This window comes from Puntigrus tetrazona, chromosome 11 (assembly GCF_018831695.1).
Source record: "Puntigrus tetrazona isolate hp1 chromosome 11, ASM1883169v1, whole genome shotgun sequence".
In the NCBI taxonomy this organism is placed as follows: domain Eukaryota; kingdom Metazoa; phylum Chordata; class Actinopteri; order Cypriniformes; family Cyprinidae; genus Puntigrus; species Puntigrus tetrazona.
This window is the reverse complement of record NC_056709.1, coordinates 22,084,694-22,105,581: the sequence shown is the minus strand read 5'-3', so window position 1 is coordinate 22,105,581 and position 20,888 is coordinate 22,084,694. Positions and strand designations below refer to the sequence as shown.

At 36.8% G+C, this 20,888-nt stretch overlaps 1 protein-coding gene across 2 annotated transcripts; it reads left to right on the top strand.

Annotated features, from left to right (window-relative positions):
* The first annotated feature begins 1,100 nt into the window (after positions 1-1,100).
* ece1 (endothelin converting enzyme 1) lies at positions 1,101-20,798 on the top strand. Of its 2 annotated transcripts, XM_043251316.1 has the most exons (19): positions 1,101-1,238; positions 6,870-6,956; positions 10,000-10,138; positions 11,600-11,812; positions 12,239-12,363; positions 12,491-12,637; positions 12,837-12,902; positions 12,987-13,175; positions 13,870-14,012; positions 14,108-14,222; positions 15,639-15,749; positions 15,835-15,933; positions 16,220-16,297; positions 16,396-16,499; positions 17,113-17,223; positions 17,309-17,376; positions 18,428-18,618; positions 19,116-19,211; positions 19,721-20,798. In XM_043251316.1, exons 1-19 carry the CDS (start codon positions 1,236-1,238, stop codon positions 19,895-19,897), a joined length of 2,262 nt encoding a protein of 753 aa, XP_043107251.1. In that variant the 5' UTR covers positions 1,101-1,235; the 3' UTR covers positions 19,898-20,798. The 2 variants fall into 2 exon arrangements, with proteins under 2 accessions (XP_043107251.1, XP_043107250.1); XM_043251315.1 differs by lacking the exon at positions 1,101-1,238 and having other exon boundaries at positions 6,334-6,956.
* Positions 20,799-20,888: the final 90 nt, after the last annotated feature.

Genomic DNA, 20,888 nt, shown 5'->3' with positions numbered 1-20,888 from the left:
CTTGCCTTGAGCTTTCTGTTTGAACTCTCTACCAGAAAGGCTAGTTCATCTACATTCTGACAGACTAGCCACAAGATGTCAGTATGAACGCAATAATGCGCTTGGTTGTCCATCGGAGAGCAACGCGGCTCGATTAAGGTCTAACGACTGGTAATCGGCCAATGACCTGCTGTGGGCATTTGCCTCCCGGTGTTTTCCAGCTGTGAAAATCTATGGCCTCGCAATAATCCACATAAACCTCCTAATACCTTTCACATAGCATTTTCGCGATAAATACTTAAATGCTGACATCATGTTTTCACGGGATGAATCGCAGAACCTTTGTGAAAGGTTTTGCGTAAAATTAATATTTATTTGACTATAGCTGCCTTTTTACTTTTTAATATCTAAATTATATAAAAGAAGCTCTACTGGCATATGCCTCTCAAATGAGCCATTTAATGCACCGTTAGATCTAATACTTACACCTTCTAATATTTTTAATAAACATTTTACCCGTACCTCAACCCTAAACCTGACACTTATAATGCAAAAACAGTACTTGCTGTATATTGTTGGTTTGACCTGCTTCGTTGAAAGGGCTTTGAGTCTGAATGCAGCCACTAACTGAATCACATTAATAAACGCAACGTGAACGATCCTGCTGACGGACTGAACAAAAGGGGCACAGCTTTCGCCTCATGAATCTTTTGTAGTGAACCGATTCAAAAGATTCGAATCTCTAAATTAAATCCACATGTACTGCAGCCTAGGCTGCTATTAAAGCTATTTCCACACAGGTCGATTTTCTCTTACACTAACAATTAGCTTTTAAGGAAAAATATACGTTTAATACACAGCAGTTTACGGTCGTAATCAAACGATGTAATTTAAACAAAATCTGATATTGGTTATGCAGTTGTGGCACTATATGACAGGAAGTTCACATAAAAACAATAAAAAAATTTGTAGTCGCCCACTATTCCTGTTATCAGTATTGAGCTGTCACCAATGTCCCGCCCCCATCTGAAATACAATTGGTCAGAAGTTGAAAGAGGGAACCTGCTTTGGAATATGATTGGTTGACTGAAGTTACTATTATAATCCCGACGGGTGTCTTGCGGTTAAACTGTGTACAGTCGCGTGCACGTTGTGTCGAGTCAACGAGGGAATACTGGTTTGCAAAATAGAGATTATAAAAAATAATTGGACAGCCGCCTAGGAGAGAGAGAGAGAGAGAGAGAGTAATACATATAATGGTAAGGACACGGAACGTTTTCTTGTGTGTCAAAATAACAGTTGCTGGCATGTTACTGCACTGCTCAAGGTGTGTTGTATAATCTGCAGATAAAGCTGTATAAGTGTAATTTAATATATCAGTAAACAGTCGTGCTTCGTATTTCTGTCTCTAAATGCACGTGAATTCATGTGGTGATACGTAAACCTGTTTATTTAACTAACCTACTCTTAAATAAACACTCCCTGGCATTTATCACCTATATTTGTTCTAATAAGTAAACCTACGTTACTGTGAAAATGGAACTGAACTAGTTAGTTCCGTGTGCTGCATTAGTTTAAACAGAGGTTACTCATTACCTAGAATTCATCATGAGAAGTCTACCTAAGGCAACAAAGTCACAGTTGTGCCTGCTGACTAACAACAAGGCTGTAAACATAGTCTGGTTTGAGGATCCTTCAGTCCTGTGAGCTTCAAATAAATATATTAAGCTTAACGTTCATGTGCCCTGATGTTTATGCACATATTGCCAATAATGCTTATGCGCTTAATGTTTGGATCAGGGATAGACAGGTTTATGCTTTTTGTCAAAATAATTTTAACTGTATTATTTTATCACGCATAATAGACCTTTATGTGATATTAAATCCATCTACTGTTAATCGAGTGACCGCAAGCGTGCTTTCAAGAAAGCTTTCTGGCCTAAACCAGACTCTGAGTACAGGATGCGTATTGACATGATGATTAGCCACGTTTTGCAGTTTCTTTAAGAGATTAAGTTGTCCAATGGTTTAAATGTTTATCTCTAGTGTAATCCTAGAGAGGAAGACTGCAGCGGGGAATCTCTGACGCCAGAAGTTGTGACCTTTGTCATTATCATGAGACTTCATGTTGTCATATGTTCCAGAGCGGAGATCAGCGTGTTGTTGTTAGTCCTCTCCTCTGCGGATTTCCATCTTTTTAATCCCTGATTAGGATGTGTTATGAAATGTAGAAATCTGAAGTTCTGAGACAGCTGACATGTTCATGGGTGATGTATACTGGTTTGTTTAGTTAACTGTGAGCTTAACCTTGACCAGTTAACCAGTTAACCAACCTGTGAACCGTCACCAGATGTGGGAAAGTGATTTTTTTTTTTTTTTTTTTTTTTTTTTTTTTTTGCAGAAATGCATAATTTAGCTTTTTTTGTTACAGGATAGACACGACTTTTCACATTGTTATTTTTACCTTTTTCTTGCTCCTTTTTTTTTTTTTTTTTTTTTTTTTTACAGCCGTTTTCTGTACTGCATGATTTGTGTTTTATTGCCTGTTATAGTGATGACAGAATCATAGGGGAGCTTGTGACAGACTCTTAAGAGACGGTTCACCTAAAAATTAAAATACTGTCTGTATTTGCCACCCTTATGTTATGTCCTAACATGTAGGACTTTCTGTTTTCTGTGGAGAAGAATGCTGGTAACCAAAATGTTCTTTAAAAAACACTTCAGATATTTCTCAAAATATCATCAGAGTAAGTAATGGCAGCATTTTCATTTTGGGGTTAACCCTTTAACTCTTATCACCTATACTTCAACATTTTGCACTAACCATTTTTCGAGGGGACTGCAGGTGGTTTTGTTTTATGAATTTATGAAAGGCCAATATTTATTTAAATGATAAAGTACAATTGAAATAACTCATTTTAAATTAAAACCAATCAAAATGAAATGCTTACTAAAGAGTGAACATGTGGATGTATTTCGAAAAAGGTCAAAGAGTTTCAGCTGACAAAAAAAACTAGCCCTCTTTACATCATTTCCTGTCAGGTATTTTGATTTAAATCCACAGTCTCCGATATTGTACTCCAAATTTATATGGCAAAGATGGGATTTTTTGCACTGCCATTTACACAGATTTCTGTGTACGCACATTTCCGCTTATAGGTGTCAATACTGTATAAGAGGGGTCTAAAGTGGGTCAGAGCAGGCATAATTTAGTCTGTTTTTTTTATACAGCATTATGTCTTAACACTGAGTTTTGAGCAGGTATGGAGCAGTCATAACTTGGCTAACGTAAGTAAAAACTATTTTAGTGTTTTATCTGAGCATGTATATGAAGCCCTTGCTCTCAAACTACTGAAAGTATTAACAGGGTGTATGATAATATTGCTCTTACCACCAGGGAATGACCCCAAGTAATGCGTGACGGAACTAGAAGATCATGTGTCAGAGTTACCAAACATCAGACATGCTTCTTTATTTAGGTGCTTCTTCTGCCCTGCGTAAAAATCAAAACCTGAACTTTAATGCTTAGATTGACATTGGATGACTTAAACCAAAAATATGTGTTAAAAAGAGGCACGTGAACAGGAATTAGGCCATATCCAAGTCTCTGACTCAGGTGTGGAATGAAATGAGCTCTCTCTCTCACACACACACACACACACACACACATACTCGCAAATAGTGTGCATTCGCTTTCACATATTAGCACAGTGGCAAACAAATGCTTTAGTCATAGCAGGGAAATGCTTTCGTGCCTTAAACAATTGGACGGTTCACAGGATCAGTGGCGTATTTCTGACTCATAGCTGCGGTTTACTGCCTTACTGAAAGGCAGCATTTGAGACTTGGTCTAGGAATCTTGGCATATTTTGTATTGTGTCTTTCACTCTGCGCTGGGACTGACTTCCTTTTTTTTTTCTATACGAGCATGGAAAACGCTAGAAACGATCCTAGATCGGCCTTTAGTAAATACTAAAGCAGGGCAGGCTATGGGAAAGAGGCAATGAATCCATCCTCACCGTGGATAGAATCAGCGCTCTGCGATTCTATACACCTGCGCCTTGCTTCGATCTGGGGCTGACAGATGGTTGAGACGGCCCTCAAGCCAAAGCCCTAGACCGGATACAGGCAGGTCTCTGTGAGCCTCCAAGCCAAACTTTCAATGAGTCATGTCACTGGAAAGAGACGTAAAGGGAAGGGTCCATTGTCACTGCTGGTTGCTGACATGCTGTTGGCAGCTACATGACTGCACATCTGCTGGGGCAGACCTGCCAGGAAAGAGTCCATGAGTCTGGCTTTGAATAGAATTATGCCTGAAGTCCATTGGTACATTTAGTATGAGTATGAAGGATACGTATTAATATTTGAGCCACTTTCCATAAATCTGTGTCCCGTTCCTTACCTGTTGCCACATTGTTTTTTCCCCTATTAAAGTAATAGGACATCCCATAAAATCCAGGACATGACATCAAGCCCTTTCTCAGCACAACCAAGTGAAAGAAAAATATACTTTAGTTTAGCATTGGCTGTTTTATCTCGCTTAACCATTCAACCGTTCATTTATTATTTTGTTAAACGTTTTTTTTTTTTTTCTTGCAACAAAATAATAAAATTAAATTTTTATTTACTTTTTATATTGTTCTTTGAAAGTGTAGGAAATTTGATACGTGCCTTGTTGGGTGTATAAATGCTGTGTGGGTGTGTGTTACATTTTATTTATTTGTTTATTTTTATTTCTTTTTTTAAGAAATTATTGTCTGCTTATATGTGTGAAAATTACTTTCTAAAATACATATGATATATTACAAAATACATATCTTAAGTATCTTAAATAGGCTGTGACACTGAGGGAAATTTTTTTTGAAGACTTACTGTGTGTATGTGTGTAATATTTGTCTCATAATTTCCAATTGACACCATAACAAATTAAGCTTATAATGTCTTTTAGTAAATGCCAAAGGGACTTTCCGAGAAATTTAGCTTTGTCAATTTCTGTCAATACCCTCATGTGTTACTCCCCCGCCCTATCAGGGTCATCAAATGACAGGGCTTTACCCCTCTGAGGTCGTGAGAAGTGCGCCTGGCCAAAAAAATGCTATTCAATATGCTAACTGTGCGGCTCTGAGTGTGCATATGTTTGGACTGGTCATTTTGTGGTTAATCTATTTTGGCTTGTCTGAATTGTGTTTTACGTGCTTGGCCGAAGTGAACATATTTGTCTGCTGTTCAGATGCAACAGAGGCCTTGTGATAGATGCTTGGCTTTGACAAGACCCAAGACGATTTTTCTTTTTTATTTGATGCAATATAAAAATTTATTACACAAAAACATTTAGGCTACAATGGCCTAAGATAAACCATGTAACATAAAAAAAGATCATTTGGAAAATATCCCTGTGTGTTTTTTTATAGACAATGAAAGTCATTGGTAACCAAAAGTAACTGATGACAGAATTTTGTTTGGGTAAACCTTTTTTTTTATGTGAAGTTATACTAATAAGAATTTAAATCTGCCAACAGATGGCGGTAAATGTCTTCAAATGGTTGATTCATTGAGTTATTCAGTAAATGGCTCTTTTCATAAATGTATCTTTGAATCATCGGTTTACGCGATTCATTTAAAACGCAGATTCATTCAGAAACTAAACCGGTGTGTTGTGCACGAAACAACAATACACGTATGTATTAAAAATATAACCATATTGTCTTATTTACTGAACTGTTGTCAGGGCTGGACAATATATTCATGCAAATCTGTACGAAATCACATATAGTGGTCGATCGATATGGGTTTTGTGAAAGCCGGTATCTTGGAAAGCAGAGATTGATAGCCAATTTTAGGCTGACAACTTTATTAAGTAACACTCATATCACATACAGCACACGGTGAACATAACATAAATACGACATATGGCAAACACATAAAGGGCAGCATTTATGTGGATTAGGATATATGCTCACTTCATAAGATCTCAACTAGTTCCGACTAAGTTAGGGCCACAGAAGCAGTCATGCGCAGTAACATTTGTTTATGTTGTTGTTGTCATACATACATGCATAATAAATAAATAAATATATATATATATATATATGACTTTGATATGATAAAAATTCACACAAAGATTCAAAAACAATGTATGGAATTTAAGTTTATAAACACAGTCAGCAATACTGACTGTCACGCTTTTAGATAGCTATTCAACTGAATAACATGTATTGGGAGGGGCCTTGTAGAAACTCCGCCCCCTGTCTTGTCATGTCCTATGGATAGGAATGAGAGGGCGGAAACTCACCTCTAACAGTTCCCTCCCAGTTCTAAATGAAAGCCCATTGTGGAATGCACACATTCTCTCTTTTACATGCGTATACACACACACACACCCTCACTCTCCCTCACGTATGTTCATCAGGTCCTCTCTCCTTCCTGTTTTTCACAAGTTCCTGCCTTTTTACTGACGCTAGTGTTGTCGCAGACTGGAAGGAGTTCAAGCTTCCCAAGAATCCCTTGTTTAGGGTTCTTAACTAGGCAAGCTGCACTAACGAAAGCGCTTTGAAATCTCCTAACACATGTTTGTTGTGAAGATCGAGCTGACCATGCTCTGGAGCTTATTTCCTAGGTGTAGCTGACTTTGGGGGGTTGGAAATTTGGCTTGGGATGAGGTGAAAGGGGGGTGAAAGAGGAAACCCCATTCACACTCAGATCACCCAGCACAAGAGACGCTGAGCCGAGAGTTTTCTCTAGTCCTTGGGGAAAAGCTTCACAATCTTCTCCTGATGGAATTCAAGAGGATAAACGTCGACAAGATTCCCAAAAGCTGCTGAAACATTTTCAGAAGACTTGGTTTAATTATGGAATCACTGAGGGAGTCTATTCTTCATTTAACATTTCAGATGTCAACATACAAACGAGCCACACTGGACGAAGAGGAACTGTTGGACACCGGCTCCGATGGGATCTACCACACCTCTACCATGCAGGTAAGAGTTAATTTTTTTTTTAAAAACCATTTTTTTTATAACTTATGCTTTTTTGATGTATGTGTACTTGTATATAAGATAGTGACCCATTTTTAAAACAATCTCTTTAAAAACTCTTAAGTGATTCCACTAGAAGACGAGGACACTATCTCAAGTTACTTCCTCATGGTTTTCCTGTCAGACATTCGCTGTGTGTTAGCACTATTGAATATAACTCTTTTTCTCATTCACTTGAAGCTTTCATTTTTAACCCAGAATTTTTCTATTTTGTGTCATGTGAATATGCCTGACACTTCTGTTTACTTCTGATAACTACATTTTTTTGTGTGTGTGTGTGTGTTTGTCTAAACAAATGCTAGCTACATTTTTGTTACACCATTTTTGATTCATATTTTCGTATCAAGAGCCTAATGAATTTTAAACCACAAGTAAAACTATGATTTAGAAATAATAAATTGCACTTGACAACGTTTACATCAGGGATCCTTAATTCTGGCCCGCAAGATCCACTTTCCTGCTATCCTTTGGGTTAGCATGCATTCAGGAACATTAGAAAATCACAGGTAGGTGAGTTTTATCAGGGTTCGAGCTAAACTCTAGTGCATTGGACCCCCAGGGCAAGATTTGGGGAACCATGTTCTAAATATTTTTTTATTTACTTAATGAACATATTGTTAAGAATGGAAAATGCTCTAATGATTGATATCTCAACCTGAAAAAAATTTAAAACTGGCACAAAAAAAATCTATATAGCATTATATGAATTACTTCACTTTTTTAAATTATTTTAAATGATTTTAAATACATTATAGGTCAACTAGTGCATTTCTCTTTAATCAAACACTCCTGATTCACCTGACAACCACTGATATAGTGCACAATAAAAGTAATACGGCATTGTTACCATACAGAACTACTTCCACCAGGTTTTAACCTTAATATTTGTGTGTGTGTGTAAACTAATATAATCTACTTGACTCATATTAGATCTCATATATATATAACTTGAATAAAACCAGTTAAAAGCTGGGTGAAAGTCTCTTACATACTAATAGCAATCACAAAGTTAAGTGGTCCTATTTATTTATTTATATGGTCTGCAGAAGGCATAAGATGTATTTTGAAAGCAACCACATAGAAATCCAAATATGTTCTTGTTCTCACTCCATATTGGTCTTTTTCATTTTTAATAGTGAGAACCAGAACTTCATTATCCTTTAACCACTCCTAAAATATTTTCTCTGGATCATTCGGGGTATTAAATGTTCTGGGTGCCTTTATTGAAACCATCTTACGGTCTGTTTTACTTTCTCCCTCTTCTCTCTTTGACCCTTGCGAGACCAGATTAGGAGTTAGGCAGTAAAGCTTAGCGAAGCCACACAACACATACAAACACAGTTACACTGCATGCATCCAAACGAAGCTGAGCAATCGCACAGCTGGGCAGCTGGCCACTTAAAGTGCACTCTGTTGGCTCAGTAAACTTGATTTGAGATGATTTATGTAGTTTGTCTTGTACCTTTTCTGAGAAGAGCTGATCGATTATGAAATTCGCAAGCCTTATTTACAGAATCTAAACCAAGAAAGAATCAATCAGAGGGAAGGAGTTTTTGGCTATGGAGTTCTCAAGTATGTTTCATTTAAGGATCAAGTGTCTAAAAGAAACATACGAAGTTTGATTGTTATTTTGTTAAAAGTTTGAGGTCAGTAAGACTTTTTGGTAACACTTTACAATGAGGTTCACTCGTTAACAACGTTAGCAAATGTGAATAATATTTCTACAGCACTTATTAGTCTTAGTTAATGTTAATTTCAGAATTTACTAATGCATTATTAAAATCACAAGTTGTGCTTCGTAACTGTAGTTGATGCATTGTGAACTTACACGGATAAACAATGAACAACTGTATTTTCATTAACTAACATTAATAAAGATTAATAAATGGTGTAATACATGCATTGTTCATTGTTTGTTAAAGTTAGTTAATACATTAACTAAATGTGAAAAAATCACACCTTATTGTAAAGTGTTAATGATTTTTTTTAATGAAATGAATCATTTTATTCATTAAATTGAACAAAAAAACTGACAGTAAAGGGATTTACAAAGGATTTTAAAATATTACAGTAGGAAACTCACTACAGTTTTTCTGTAGTTTTTAGACGTGTGAATGCAGCCTTTTTGAGCATTCTTTTCTGCATTTTTTTTTCTTTTAACGAAAAGTCATACAAATTTTTTTATGTGTATGTGGATATAATGTTAATACCACGGGCCAGATAATTTTGCATGGGAGGTATTTGCATAGGAGTTATCTCATTTTGAATGTTTCTTTCCAACGGTTAGGTTTGAGTAGCAATGTGTTTGGCAGAACAGAGTTGACACTGTTTCCTAGAAGAGAGCCTTTCTTAGAAAGTAGGAAGTTTATCACTGTGTTGTTATGGGTAAGCTTCTTTCCTAAGGGTTTAATGCTTAATTAGATGCAGATATTTCTTATAGGAATGCTCTGGGTTAAATACCAGTTACTTCCTGTAGATGGCATTTGTAATAAGCCATCAATTGGCAAAATTACTGCTTACAGTAACACACTTACAATGCAAGCAAACAGTCCGCTGTTCCAGATAGGATTAAAATACAGAAGTGTTGGTTTTGGTAAAAAAAAACTCTCATGAAGTGTTCAGCAAAGATCTTTTTCATTATTTGAGATCATCCTTTCATTCTTCATTTGATCTGTAAGAACTGGAGAAGAAATGGTGTTGGGTCCCACCAAAGTTTAATATTGTTGTTGGACATGATCATATATCATTTTCCCATGAAATACAATCTAAAACCTGCGCAGTGTTATGCAAAATGTCAAAGATATCACTTTCATTAAGAAACACAAAATAAATGTTTTACCCTCGAGAACCAGTTCTTTGCCAAAGACCCTCCTTTGGAGTATGTTTCGTGTCATGTGCGTCATCTATGTAACATTGCTCATTTGCAGGGATATTGATTTCAGTCTTAACCCTTATTCTGTGGTAACCTTTCTTTTATGATTATTAGGTGGGGATTCAGCGTGGTCTGGGACTTCGGTGTTGGGCGGAGAAAACCCACGTTGAGAAGAAACTAGTGGTCATCGTGTGTGCTCTGTCCGTGGCCTTGTTCATTTGCATCATGACTTTGGGTCTACACTACAAAGAATGTGAGTTGATGATACAAATATTGCATACACGTGTTGTTAGCATTAAGGTTTATTGCAGAATTTGCATTCAGAACTCAAAATAAATCTAGTATGTCAGTTTATATGTGCTAATTTCAAATAACGGGACTTACTTTCTAAGTAGCTTTTACATATATGTCTGTGTGTATAAAATTGAACACGGGTCAAAGGAGCAATTTTGTTTTTTCTGAACAAAAAATACATAAGATACATTTTTCCCTGATTCACAGAAGACACACACTAAGGATGTAGTGTAGACATAAAATCATTTTGTACATTTCTTTCGATGCTGACATTAATGCTAGACGTCTTTGACCCACATATAAATGTATTATTAAATGTACTACTGATATATTAAAATTTAATTGTAGGACTACCCTGCAGTTTGTCAGATTTTTAGTTTGTTTAAATACCTGAATTAAACCAGGATTTTCTCATAGTCCGTCCTGTTATATTTACAGTACAGACTGTATATGCTCTGGACCTCCCTTTACTCACTTTTATTGCAAATAAAAGATATTATTGTAGAGTGAACCGAATGCCACTTCCTGCTATTCAGCCATCCACTGTTGCCCAACCATGACAAATCGATGTATGAAAGAACAACAACTTTGTGTCAGACTGTTTACCTCTAATTTCCTTAGCCTCCCTCAGGAGGTTTCTTGGTCTTATCTCTTCAGATTAGGAGCTAGGGATACATCTTTTGGGCCAAATGGTTTTCTTAGAAGAGCTTACAGTGAATCTATTGTAGCTGCATTCTCTCTGCATCCACAAGCTGAATAAAAACAGTGCCCTTTAACCCCAATTATTTCCAATATTAAACTTAATACTTGCATAACCTCATTCAATGGAAGCATGCCTAACCTCAAAGCCTTCAGGCCAAAGTGAACACAAAGACATGCTTGCCTGTAAATTACGTTTTCTTAACATGTCCAGGAACATGTCCAGGTGGCTGCTGCAAAGGACTAATGTTGTTACAAATATTTGCCATAACAGCTTGCATATCACCCAGATGTGCTAATTTTCAGGGGTTACTTTCCAGTTAGAATTGGTATTCAGTGGAGAGAAAACACAGTCCCTTGGGTTTAATCGATGTCCCTCCACGGGTCACAGCTAGAGGCGTTTTGTGTGGCCTCTTCATTTGATCAGGACCCTGAATAAATACAGTCCTTTTCTCAGAAACCAGATTTTGGCATCAGCCCTTGATAAGTGAATAGCTCCAGATGGGTTCATGTCCCGGGATCTTCCTCAAAGAGATGTTCAGAACATATTTATGAGGTGCAGCTTGAATGCTGCATGAGCTACAGTATCGAAAGCACACTAAAATCCCATTTATGATTACCCTGGTGTAAAATACACTGCGTGAAAGAGACATCAGGAAGATTCTCTTATTTGTTTTGGAACCACAGTATGTTATTAATATACATATATTGTTTTTAACAGCACATCCGGGAATGTGCCTGTCAGAGCCTTGCGTTACTGTGGCAAGTACGGTTTTAGGGGCTCTCGATCGTTCAGTGGACCCCTGCCAGGATTTCTACAACTTTGCTTGCGGGGGTTGGATGAGGAAAAACCCGTTACCTGAAGGCAAGTCCCGCTGGGGTCCTTTCAGCAACCTGTGGGAGCACAACATGGCCATTATGAAGAACTTATTAGGTAAGAAGTGCAGTCCAGAAAGGTCATTCATGTCTCAATGTGTAACAGAAAGTTCATATTTAAACAAAAACTTTAAGTAATATTTATTTAAATATGCATAACTTTAGTTATTATATATAACTACATGTATATCTAGCTTTCTTTATTTTGCAAAATTGAAAAAATATATATTTATCCAGTATAAGGGTTCAGTAAATAACATTTTCTGTGTCTGAATTTACATTTTGTAAATGATATCACGTCCTCTTATTTTTCTTCATTTGATTTTGCATAGCAGATTTTAAATTTTTTCACATATTTTCAATAAATATTTCCCTATAAGTAAAGCAGTAATAAATGTTCCTACCAACTTACAGGCTTTGTTTCACTTTGCTTTGATTATTCGTGAAGGTTCTTGTCATTTAACGTTTTTTTTGTTAAATTCAGAGAATACCAGCATGAAGAGCTTGAGCAAAGCGGAACAAAAAGCCCAGTGGTATTACCAAGCTTGTATGAACGAGAATAAAATTGAAGCACTCGGGGCAAAACCACTCCAGGATCTCATCAATCAGGTGACCTGAGATGCACGCACAAACCTTATTAAAAAATGTGAAACTCAAATATATCGGCGCTAATGAAAACCTTCTTTTACTCTTATTCTGGGATATAATTCTTAATAATGGAAGATTGTTTTTCCAGACAGGAGGTTGGGGCTTGAAAGGCCCGTGGGAGAAAGATAACTTCCAGGAGGTTTTACGGACTGTGTCAGCCAACTTCCGAACCTCCCCCTTTTTCACAGTTTTTGTCAGCACAGACTCAAAAAGCTCCAACAGCAACATCATCCAGGTGGGAAGACTTATAGTTCTATATATTTTTTGATCACTATAACATAAATCCTTAAATGTCTAGAGTAGCCTTTGCGCTGTTTTAGATATCATATCATGTTTTATGTTGGCTGTCAGGATATATTATAACAGGCTTTGTATCTTGATAAATGGAAATGCGGGGAAACGCAGCTGATGCTCCGATTCCTCTTTTTCCACAGGTGGATCAATCAGGTTTGGGACTTCCTTCTAGGGAATACTATCTCAATAAGACAGCCAATGAAAAGGTAAACTTGTTGTAAACGTGCCGTTTATGGATGTGTGAAATGTTCTGCTGTGGTCTAAAGCTTGCGTTCCTATTTTTTTGTCAGTATTTAAACGCATACTTTAGTTTCTTGGTGGAGCTCGGGATCCTTTTGGGCGGCTCAGAGGAGACCTCTCAGAAGATGATGCAGGAGATCATAGACTTTGAAACAGCCCTGGCAAACATTACAGTCCCTCAGGAAGAGCGGCGTGACGAGATGAAAATTTACCATAAAATTCAAGCCAAAGAGTTAGCTGTGAGTACTGCTCAGTTACTGTACTACTGTTGGAGTGAAATCTATGATTCTACACTGGTTGGTCATGACCCAAATATGGTGACATGTCTGTTCTGAAATGTTGAATGCAAGTAATGAAATTCATAGTTCTAATAGAATATCCAACTGTACTTGGATACAAATTCATCTGTCGCTTGACTGAAAAGTAAAATTAATTAAATACTAACATGGGCAGATTGATTTTCAATAGATAAACATACAAATGATTCCACTTTTCTGTTCAACCTATACTACCATTTTTCTAAAGCAATGATGTATTTGTTTGATGAACAGAAATACTATGAAATGTTTTTGTGCTATATTATTGTATTTTTTTTATTTATATGAATTTATATTTTTATGAATAGAATTTTGTATTTATTTGAAATAGCCCAGTTTAATGCGTCCTTGCTGAATAAAGTATTCATTTTTTTTTCTCTTTATATAAAAATCATACAGACTCAAACCTGGTTCTTAAAACAAAACCAGTTGTGAACCACTATTATGGATTTTTCATGCAGTGTGTAATGCAGATCAGAGTGAATGAAAACATCCTGCAAAGATTTAAATGTAAAAGTGCACAGTGTATATAGTTATTTTCTCTCAAAAGAAAGGGGTACTTTAAATGTTTCCTTCAATGACAGACACCAGTCATGTGTTTGTGTCTGTGCTGTAGATATTGGCTCCTGCAGTAGATTGGATGCCTTTCCTCTCTGCAGTATTCGCCCCTGTTGCCCTAAATGACTCTGAACCCGTGGTCGTGTACGCTAAGGAATATCTCCAGAAAGTCTCAGAACTCATCAGCAACACCAACAAGAGGTATACCAACATTGGCTACAATTGTGTTGGTTTTCACGGCCAGTCTGCATGCAATTGTCCGTTAGCTAAAATCAAGGCTAATGTGTCTTCCCCAGCGTCTTGAATAACTACATGATCATGAAAGTGGTGCGGAAAATGGTGTCCATCTTAGACCAGAAGTTCCAAGATGCGGAGCAGCGCTTCCTTGAAGTCATGTATGGCACCAAGAAGGTGAGAAATGAAGATCAAAGCTGTCTGTCATCTCAAGGTCAGAGAAATGGATACACATCTGAGAGCTACTGCATTTCTGTATTTTTGATCAAATGAACGCAGAAAAAAACTGTATTTTATAATAGTAAATAAAGTAAGCCTTAGTAAGCAAAAAAATCTTACTGACCCCAAACTTTTAAAAGTTTTCAGTGTAGCTCTAATGACTAAATATTAACATTTTGGGGGGGTGAGAAACTACTCTACACTGATTCTTCCTCTTACAAGGATCGTTTGGTGCAGAAGTCATTTTATATTAAAACAAAATAGTGTGCTTAGTCAGCATGAGAGGGAAGTGATTCGTTGCCCTTGCCTTTCTTTCTTCTTCTCCACCCTCTCTTAGACTTCATTTAGATGAAGCGGTATTAGTGCTGGTGTGTATGGAGAGGCAGTGTGTTGTTCTGCAGGGAGCCACGTTATTCAGACTCTTATCAGGAGGAGATCCTGTTGCCCCGGCCTCACTTTCCGCTGGGGTCAGGCTGAAATAACAAATGAAAGAGCCTTGGGCGATGTGTGTATGTGTGATGGGTTTTGATAAGAGACAGAGAGAGGAACCTTAACAACAGCCACCCTCAGCACAGTTTGGTATGTTATTGTGGGTAAAGCTTTTATTAAAGTGATAGTTATTCCAAAAACGAAATCATGTTGTTCCGCAGCTGACTTTCTTCTGAGGAACATTAATGTTAGGCAAATACTCTTCTCTGAAACTCATACAGTGAAAGTGAATGGTGACATGAAGCTGTCAAGACCCCAAAATGACTAAAAATACTGTAAAAATAGCCCATTCAGTGCCTGTGCATTTTTGCGATCAACATTTTATTAAACTTAATATAAACTGTACACATTTCTTTGTTACATAGCAAATATATACATATCTGGGTGTAGTCAAAAATGTAAAACAAACATCAATTGATCACGTGGCAGCTTAAAATGCTAAAATTCAGCCATTATTCACATAATCTTTTGTCATTGATTCACCATTTAGAATTTTTATGTTCACTTAGTGTGTAATAAACTAAAACTTTGTTTTACTCCCAAAGTCTTGCATTAGGAGCTATTAGCTGTCATCTCTAGCACCTCAATTTCTAAGATGAGAAGTGGAATGGGCGACAAGTCTTGTCTCTGGGCATCATACTCAAACAATGCAATGTCTTGTGTTGCTGATGAAGATGGGAAAAGCCCCTTATGTTTAGCTTCTTACATGCAAATGTATGTCTTGCAATCATTTCCTCAAGCGCTAATAATTCCTACAGATGGAAACTGGACTGTATGTATCTGCAGACGTTCAGACCTGTAAATTGTACGTGAAATGTCACATCGAGAAGAGTTGGGTGCAAATGAGGATGTTAGTTGTTAATATATCACCTTTGTGTTTTCCAGAGCTGCACGCCACGCTGGAAACTTTGCGTCAGCGACACGGATAGCGCTCTGGGCTTTGCTCTTGGGGCGCTCTTTGTCAAAGCTACTTTTTCCGAAGACAGCAAAGCTTTTGTGAGTGTCTTGTGATGTTTTGTACACCACCCCAATCTTTTCCTCCAGGCCAATGCACTGTATTCTCAACTGATATGCTTGTCAGGTTGAAGATATGGTCTCCGAGATCAAATGGGCTTTTGAAGACAGCCTGAAGACTGTCGGCTGGATGGATCCTGAGACGAAAAAAGCAGCCAAAGAAAAGGTGAGGACCAACAATACAATCCCACATGATGTTTTTCACTGCTTTCGCCTGCAGGGATGGATCTTGCTGAAATCAACACCTAGCTATAATATCAGACTTTCCCTAATTTGTATTAGCTTGGAATTGGTGGTTGCTTATTTAAAAATTGGCAAAAATTAAAAATCCCATCCCACAAAATCTTATGTTTAATGATGCTCTTTAATGCCACCTGGTGTTAAAGTACTGTATAATCTGCACTCGCACGATGCCTCTTACTCATGGTGTTCGTTTTCTTATACTTGTCTAGGCAGATGCAATATACAACATGGTTGGTTATCCAAAGTTTATTATGAAACCCAAAGAGCTGGACAAGGTGTTTAATGACGTATGTATGCGTTTTCTTCATTTTGGCTCATAAGAAATAATGTGGTTTAATGTTGCAGAAAGCCTAAACTGACATTTTGCCTCCAAACTGTGCATCAGTTTGATGTCGTTTCAGATCTCTACTTTCAAAACGTCATGAATTATTACAACTTCTCTGCACGAGTGACTGCTAACCAGCTGAGAAAAGCCCCCAACAGAGATCAGTGAGTACCAGTCCAGCTCACACACATGATGATGACACACACCTCTTCTTATAGGGATAGATTACTCAAACGAAAAAAAATGTTAAAAGTATTTTTGTGTATTTTGAATTAGCTTTGATTTTTCTACTTTCATATTTTATTTGTTAAAATATATATTTATTAACAATTAACAATAAAAAAAAGTATTAATTAAAAAAAGTTAACTATTTAAATATATAAATAGTATTTTAAATCTAGAATATTTAAGTCATTTTAATGCTTAAACTTATTTAATTCCATTAGTTTCCAAGGTGTCATTTTTTTTCTCAAGTTTGTTACGTGTAAATGAAATTATTCGTATATAATATTTATATTTTATTTCGGTCAACGAAAACAATTAGTTTCTGTTGTATATTTTTTAAGAACTGTCATTTACTCTCCCTCATGCCGTTCCAAACCTTTTTGACTTTACTTTTCTGTGGAATACAAAAGAAAACAAAACAACATAGGACCCCACTGACTAATACTGTAGTGTATAAGTAAAATAGTCATTTTTCAAAGTACCATACAGGCTTGAGGGTGAACAAATGATGACAAAACTTTCATATAGTGACTGTTTTCTGTCCTTGCACAGATGGAGCATGACTCCACCTACAGTTAATGCATACTACAACCCCACAAAGAATGAGATGGTACTTCCAGCAGGCATTCTCCAGGCTCCATTTTATAACCATGCCTGGCCAAAGTAAGAAACTCTTACAAACAAAACCTGCCCTTTAGTAGTGTTATATCGCGTTTCTTCATCTCCTTGTGTGTTGGTTGTTTTCTAGAGCAATGAATTTCGGTGGTATAGGTGTGGTTATGGGGCATGAGCTCACCCATGCCTTTGACGATCAAGGTAACTAAATTTTTACTCTATAATCTGTATTATAGCAGTAGTTACCAGTAGTTCAAAAAGTTTAATTTGGATGATAATAATCTGGATTTGGAAATCTTGTGTTTTGCTATCCAGGATCAGGTAATGCACCATACCTTTGTGTCGATTTTTTAAAAAAATTAATTGGATTGGATCACTTCTTCAGATTTCCAAATGTGGATTACTAAAGGGACATGTTGATGGAAAAAAAATGTGATGGGTGCCAATGTTTTGCATTCTAGTTTTGCATTACATTTACGTAAATCATTACTAAATGATCCATCTCTGATGACTGTACCAATGTAGTTTACAATCTGTGATTTAAAAATGTTTTTTTATTAAATGTAATATTTTCTGTTTGATATTGACAGCTGTTTGGGGATTTATTGCGTTTATTTGGAGCAGTAGATTTTAATTCATGAAATCCACCTTTCCGCTGGGATCAGAATAATCCTGTTCTTTTGTATCAAAAGAATCCCAATCTTACTAGAATGTTTTGAACGACACAAACTCTAAAATATTTAATTAAGGATTTAATCCAGGATTGGAACCAAGATTGGAACTCATTTTCAAGATTTGATCCAAACTGATGCCCAAAATCAGATCAGATTACTTCCTAACAACTGACCTCAGTTTAAAAGTTGAACTCAAATTCAGTAAAGAATCAAGTGTGGCATACTGCCACTCATTCATTAATTCATTTACCTTATATTAATACTACCTTTATATTATCACATTTATTATTAATATCACACTACGTACAAAGCAAAAAAAGTAATCTGTTGATTTGCAATTGAACTTTGTTCAGTCACTAAAATTAAATGAATTTACATTAGATTTTCTTATGTACGGTATAATATGATATGAACAATTGTACCGTCCTTTCTAATTTGTAACAATGTGAATGTTAATAAACAGCTAATAATAATCAGCTTTTGTTACAGAAAACTGTAATCTTGTAATGTGTATGTGACCATTTAATAATATACAAGGTATGCGTGTTTTAAAACAGTGTTTCCAATGTGTCCTACAGGAAGAGAGTATGATAAAGAAGGGAATTTGCGTCAGTGGTGGCAAAATTCTTCAGTGGAGGCTTTTAAACACCAGACCCAGTGCATGGTGGAGCAGTACAGCAACTACAGTATAAATAAAGAACCTCTAAACGGGAAACACACTTTGGGAGAAAATATCGCTGACAACGGAGGCCTGAGGGCAGCTTATAAGGTTTGTGAAGACCCTGTTGTGGAACAAGACTTTGCTAGAACCAGAACTTAAATCGATCTAATTCAATCAACAGAATTGTTTGGTTCATCGGCGAGTTATAAAGAGACGAGACACCAATGGTTACTTTCCATAACATGAAAACAGCTACGGCGCGTGACGTATGAGAATCTGATACGAAAGGCATTACGATCTCTATATTTTTCTCGTTGGCGGCTTTGGTAGCTTTGGGGCCGTCGCGATCCCATCTCGCTGAAAAGCCTCGCAGTGCAACAGGTGGCTCGGGACGGGCCGCTCTACCTCCAGCCACTCGGATTCTTTCCGTTGGTTGAAAAGTCATAGGTTACAGAGCAGATGCGCAAAGCATATGGCCGGAGAAGACCTTGTGTTAACCTTTCTGATGGAGAGGAAAATAACCGTTGACACGAGGGCTCTGTTTATTTAGGATCCCAGCGAGCGAGAATTATTAGCGGACTCATGTTTTCACACTTGCTTTGCAGGCCTATATAAACTGGATCGAGAAGAACGGTGAGGAGGCCACTCTGCCTGCCCTTGGAATGACCAATCATCAGCTGTTTTTTGTAGGATTTGCTCAGGTTTGTGCCAATATTTGCTTACTATATCGCACTTATTTTTGACTCGTTTTAAAGGTGTTAGCTGTTTTACTGCTCACACATTTAGCAGATAAAGGGGTCTAGTATTTGTCTCTGTTTTTAAATAATTTTCCCGAAATGCATAATACACTGAACAGTTTTATGCTGTATTATTGATCGTTTATGTTGCTAACGGTGGTTGCTAAGGGTGTTGCTCAGCGATGCACAGAACTGTTGGGTGAACCGCTTTATAACTGTTTATATTGGATATTATAATACTTCAAACCTTTGCAACTTGCCTGTGTTAAACCTAAAAATCCAACGGGATAGCAATAAGTAAAAAACAAACGTGACAAAATTAAGACTAACCTGAAAGATAAAATAGAAATAAAAACCGTAATCGTATAATCAGAGTAATGACTTCTGCACAGACAAGCACTTCTTTAATAATGTAATAATCTAGTTTTGTCACATTATGCTTTAACAAAACCCCATGTTTCCTTTTTTTATAGGTGTGGTGCTCAGTGCGGACACCTGAAAGCTCTCACGAGGGCGTTATTACTGACCCCCACAGTCCGTCACGTTTCCGGGTCATCGGCACCATCTCCAATTCCCGTGAGTTCTCTACACACTTTGGCTGCAAGGCAGACGCAGCCATGAACCCCAAGCGGAAGTGTGAGCTGTGGTGACAGTGACTGAACCTGGAGCCCTCGTCGCTCAAAACTCCCATCTCAGGTTGCCTGATCTAGACTGCCAAAAAGCTGGTGGACTTATAGTGGACTACATATTTTCCAGCTATTACTTGCCTCTTAATGGGGAATTGGTGTAAATAAGGACTCCAAGGAAGTCTGTATAACAAAGTTTTGTTCTTACAAACCTTAAAAACACTGGAAGTTAGTGGTTAAATACGAGAGAGAAGGAATTCTCCTTTCTTCAAATATGTTTTTTTTAATGTGCCTGTTTAGCAAATGCTTTTATTTTTCTAATAATTTATGTTCTCTGTATTACGTTGTTGGTGGGATTTCTTTTTTTTTTTTTTTTCTTCGTCTGTAATGTTTGCCAGTTCTTGCACAACACATTGTGCAACATTGTTAGATAACTTTGATACATGGTTTGATACAAAGTTTATAAGACTGTTCCATCAAATATTATTTGTTGAATTTGCCTGTACAATATAAACTTTAAATAATAACCCTAAATAACTGGATTTTGATTCATCTCACAATGTCACTTAATGCCAAATGATGAATGTGTATAGTGATGAATAATGTGCAGTTTGGCCACGAAACACGAAAGTGCCTTTAACATTATGCAAATATGGGACTTGCTGGAAAAAAATGGATAATATTTGTATTACACACTGATTTAAACTGCCCTCCTGCCATCAATATAATAATATCTCAAGGTTTCATTGGTTAACATGAGTTAACATTAATAAAGAGTTAATGTTAACCCCACCTTGTTACACTTTTGGTATTCCCAGTCAAAAATGGCAGGGCTACTAAAATTGCTTGTAAATTTCTCATAATGTTATTTCATTGCCAAATATTGTATTCAGTTTTTTTCATCAACATAAACATTCTTCTAATCTTTCAGTTAGCACAGTTTTTTTTTTTTTTTTTCATTTCTCAGCCTTGTTGATCTGGGGCCTGTATCATGATGGTATCTGAACAAATTCAG